The sequence below is a fragment of the Raphanus sativus genome, unplaced genomic scaffold (genome assembly GCF_000801105.2).
Source record: "Raphanus sativus cultivar WK10039 unplaced genomic scaffold, ASM80110v3 Scaffold0356, whole genome shotgun sequence".
Taxonomy (NCBI): Eukaryota; Viridiplantae; Streptophyta; class Magnoliopsida; order Brassicales; family Brassicaceae; genus Raphanus; species Raphanus sativus.
The window spans coordinates 22,490-27,435 of NW_026615676.1; the positions used below are offsets into that span (position 1 = coordinate 22,490).

General features: G+C 39.5%; 1 protein-coding gene and 1 non-coding gene across 2 annotated transcripts; one reads left to right on the forward strand and one right to left on the reverse strand.

Moving 5' to 3' along the window:
• Positions 1–1,756: 1,756 nt before the first annotated feature.
• Positions 1,757–2,686, reverse strand: LOC130501966 (uncharacterized). Its single transcript, XM_056996782.1, has one exon. It carries the CDS (start codon positions 2,684–2,686, stop codon positions 1,757–1,759), a length of 930 nt encoding a protein of 309 aa, XP_056852762.1.
• A 1,184-nt stretch (positions 2,687–3,870) lies between these two features.
• LOC130501967 (small nucleolar RNA R71) lies at positions 3,871–3,977 on the forward strand. Its single transcript, XR_008939978.1, has one exon. It is a non-coding gene; the product is annotated as a small nucleolar RNA R71 (small nucleolar RNA).
• The last annotated feature ends 969 nt before the right edge of the window (positions 3,978–4,946 follow it).

The following is a 4,946-nucleotide window of genomic DNA, read 5'->3' on the forward strand; positions in this document are numbered from 1 at the left end:
CGTTCCCAATGGTGTTTTATAGGCGGTCCGATATGCCCATAAGGCATTGTCCAGTTTGCGAGACCAATCTTTCCTGTCTATTCAGACAGTCTTCTCCAAGATTTCCTTGAGTTGTCGGTTCAAAACTTCCACTTGTCCACTGGTTTGTGGGTGATATGGTGTAGCTACTCGATGGTGGACACCATTCTTCTCAAGCAAACGGTCGAAAACCTTGTTGATGAAGTGTGATCCACCGTCACTAATGACTATTCTGGGAACTCCAAATCTTGGGAAGATAATGCTCTTGAAAAGTTTGATAACTACAGACGCATCATTTGTTGGGGAAGCAACTGCCTCAACCCATTTTGAGACGTAGTCTACAGCGACCAGGATATATTTGTTGCCATAAGAAGATGGGAAAGGACCCATAAAATCTATTCCCCAGCAGTCGAAAACTTCTACTTCCAAGATAAATTTTTGTTCCATCTTATGTCTCTTGCTTATTTTTCCTCTCCGCTGACATTTGTCGCATTGTGCTATATGAGCATGAACATCGCGAAATGTTGTTGGCCACCAAAATCCTGCTTGGAGAATTTTGGAAACTGTTTTAAAAGTGGCGAAATGTCCTGCGTAATCAGAGCTATGACATTGGTAAATAATGTTCGGAATTTCAACTTCAGAGACGCATCTTCTATATATGCCGTCAGAACAGTACTTGTAGAGATAGGGCTCATCCCAGTGGTATCTCTGAACTTCACGAAAGAATTTCTTTCTTTCATAACCTTTTAAATTTTCTGGTTCAAAATTAGCGGCTAAATAGTTGACTATATCGGCATACCAAGGTCGATCTTTGATGATTCGTCCAATCGCGTTTGCTTCTTGTAGAGAGACATCAGATATATTATGATTCAAAGCATTACAAGCAACCTTAACTGGTATGTCAATAAGTTCTGTTGATGTTATGTCGCTGATGGATATGATTGATCTTTCAGCAGTAGTGTCGGTTGTCAATTTGCCATTTGATTCGTCCAGCAATCCATCAGATATGAGCGATATGTGACCAATGAATGACGTGTCCAAAAGAGCTATATTCTCTGTAGGAAAGAAATCATCTATAGAAACTTTATCCTCAATTCGAATCCTGGAAAGATGATCAGCGACACCGTTGTCTACTCCTCTTTTATCTTTGATCTCAATATCGAACTCTTGGAGTAGTAAGATCCATCTTATTAGTCTTGGTTTAGCATCTTTCTTCTGCATTAAATATTTGATGGCAGCATGATCAGTGTGGACTATAACATGTGCTCCAACTAAGTATTGGCGGAATTTTTCGAAAGCATAAACCACTGCTAGTAACTCTTTTTCTGTGGTAGAGTAATTCCATTGCGCTTCGTCGAGTGTGCGACTCGCATAGTATATAGCGTGTAGCTTCTTATTTTTTAGTTGTCCTAGAACCGCTCCAACTGCGAAATCACTCGCATCGCACATAATCTCGAAAGGGAGATTCCAATCGGGTGGTTGTACGACTGGGGCAGTTATAAGAGACTTCTTCAGTGCTTCGAAAGCTTCCTTACATTCTGGCGTAAAATCGAATTTAACTTCTTTGCACAAAAGATTGTTCAGGGGTCTAGCAATTTTACTGAAATCTTGTATGAATCGTCTGTAAAATCCAGCATGTCCAAGGAAACTTCGTATGTCTCTAACGTTTGTGGGTGCCGGTAGACCAGTCATTACTTCAATTTTAGCTCTGTCTACTTCTATTCCAGCTGCGGAAACTTTATGTCCAAGGACTATACCATCGTTTACCATGAAATGACATTTTTCCCAATTTAGGACAAGATTCTTTTAAAAGAAGCGCAAGCTCTCCATTCGTGAGATTAGCGTTAACAATGACAGGGTATGATTTATCGCAAATGAATGCATATTTCAGGCCAGCTGGAAGTGGTTTCAGTTCCACCTTGGGCGCTTTTTCTTTAGTCCATTTGGTCGATGAAGAAAATGAACGATCAATAGTTTCCCTAAGGAATTGATCCGTAATGATTTTAGAATCATTATTTTCTTCATTTGCATCTCCGATACTTGCGTCCATAAGGTTCGCATAATCTTCTGTTCTGCTATCTACGTTCAGAATTTCTTGTTCATCAGGAGTGAATGTGTCTTCTGATGAATTGGTAGCACATATATCCGTAAGGTATTCTTTCTCCAGCTCAGAAACTTCTTCTGTGTAAAAGGCATGATCGTCTATTAGAGGACGTTTTACTAGTTTTTCCATGTCGAAGTTCATTGATATATCTCCGACATTTAAGTTAATCTTTCCTCCTTTACAATCTATTATTGCTCCTGCTGTAGCTAAAAGGGGCCGACCTAATATAAGGGGGTCTTTCGGCACTTGTTTATACTTGAGTACAACAAAATCTGCTGGTATGAAGCAATCATCAATTTTAACTGGTACATCTACGAGGATTCCCTCAGGTACCCTAATAGAGTGATTAGCTAAAACTAGCTTAATAGGCGTTGGAACGAAATTATTATATCCTAGTGAAACTGCCACAGAGTATGGCATGAGGTTTACACTAGAACCAAGATCACATAGAGATCGAGGAAATCGTGCGTTTTGTATCTTACAATCTAGGACAAAACTACCAGGGTCAGACCTTTTGATTGAAGTTTCTCCTTGTATCATCGCACTTACTTCCTCTGACACCATCATAACACTTTGTTCTCCACTCGAAGATATCATATCTTTTACGTAATTTTTCACCGAGGGGGCTATCTTAAGAGCGTCACTGAGGGACATCTCGAGAGTGATTTTGTCGAAAGCCTTTTTGCAGATTGCATGTTCCAATTCTTTCTTAGTTTGTGGTTTGTTTGGAGGAAATGGGGGAGGAGTTCTATAGACTCTTTCAGTCCCGATAGATTGCGTATTGCCATCGCTGGTGCCGCTAGACGGTCGATCGGTTTCCTTCCCAGAGGATCGATCGAAATTGGTTCGTCCAGATGGTCGATTTCGACTTCGGCATCAGGATTCTCTTTGTTTAAATCTATATTTTTCCCCTGATTCTTTTTATTTGAAGAGTTTTTTCCTTTGTTCTGATGTTACTGAGTCGGAGTCATTGTCGAGAAGTTCTATGGGGTTGGAATTGCTTTCTCATGCGTTATCGATGAATTTTTTATTGCTGGCATCTTCTCTGGGATTCGTTTCAAGGTGTTTTCCGCTTCGTAACATCACGGCATATGCCTGGCGTTTCGCTCCAGGATTAGCATCGGTCCTTCCAGGAAGACGACATGTCTCTCTTTTTAGAGTAGTTGCAAGGTTAGCAATTTTGTCTTCCATTCCCCGTAGGTGTTCAATTAGAGAATCCATCTTCTGATTTAGCTCACCATAAACACTATTTACTTTCCCGTTGCATTCGGATTTCATTTTACGGTTTCCTGTAAGAGCTTGTTTTAGATTGTACTTTTCTCTTCCAGTACGAGACTGTACACAGATTTCATAGTCTCGTGTAAAGCTGTCGACGTTAAACACAGAATGAGGATAAGTATCATCTAATCCTTCTATAAAGTCGAGCTGATCGTCTGATATAGGAGGAGTTTTATTGTAGTACAGGCACAGGTTAGGTGGGTTTCGATCTGTTAGAAGGGAATGAAGCGAATTTATAGAATTTTTAATCTCGGCTAACTCAGTATTTTCTATTGAGATTATAGTTTTTTTCTTTTTCCTTTTCTTCATTCATCTCTTCATAAGATCTTCCTGTTGCCATGTTTTCGATTAGGCGTCTTGCTTCCATAGGATTTCTAGTAACGAAATTCCCTTCGCTTGCTGTATCAAGCGTTGTCTAATAGCTCAGAATAACACCTTTGTAAAAGATCTTAAGAAATTGTTGTTCTGGATAACCATGGTGGGGGCATTCGAGTTCGTAACTCTTGAATCTTCCCCATGCATTTTTGAATGATTCCTGAGGATCTTGGCGGAAGGTAGAGATTTGCCTCCTCACTTCCCAATAACGAGTATCGTCGAAGAATTGCTTAAGGAAAGCATTTCTAATCTCTTTCTAGCTAGTCAGGGATCCTCTTGGTAGACAGTTTAGCCATCTTAAGGCTCCCTCTTCTAAAGAAAATGGAAAAAGTCTGCAACGAATATACTCGTCTGGAATTAATTCCTCTAGACCCTCGATGTGGTCTTGTGGATGTTCTAGAGAAGATCCTTTAAAAGGGTTTCGACGCATCATATTATAATAATCAACATTAAACTTGAGTTTTGAGGTGACGTCGTCAGGTATTCTGATAGCGGACCTATTGGAATAGGTCCTATCGGGGTTTAAGTAGTCTTGCAAGGGCAATTTAATTTCTTTACCTATGTTCAAGGTAGAGTTTGACTTAACAGGGATTTCAGTCCCCTGTTTTTCATTAGTTTGGCTAGAAGTGTTGCTTGATTGACCTATTGGTTCAGTTTGGACTACTTTCTCATTATTAGCATCGGTAAGAGGGTACTTACCTGCTTCCGGCTGGGTGGTATCGATCGATAACGTTCCGGATGAAACGATCGATTCTTCAGTATCTGCGTCGCTCGATTGACAATGTTCCGTGTCGATCGATGCTTGGCCGACATCTGTATTCTCCATCCTTTTTGTTGTAAAACAAAAGAATAGAAAAATTAGCAAAAGTAACAAAGTCTATGCTAAATTCTAAATTAAATTAACAAAGTCTATGCTAAATTCTAAATTAAATATAAAAGTAATAAGAATAAGTCCCCGGCAACGGCGCCAAATTTGATATCACTCAAATTACCCTAAAAAGTGAATTACTCTCTCAAATAAGAGGTTCAGATGCAGTACTTAGGGATCGAATCCACAAGGACTCTAGGATTACTTGAAGGCTTAATTAAATAGAAATTAAGATAGACTTAAGGTTTTATATGTTTTAAAGCAGTAAATATTAATGTGATCAAGGGAGTTGTTCAGTAACTG

Coding starts and splice junctions, on each gene's coding strand:
- LOC130501966 (XM_056996782.1), bottom strand. CDS start 2,686: ATGGTGTCAGAGGAAGTAAGTGCGATGATACAAGGAGAAACTTCAATC.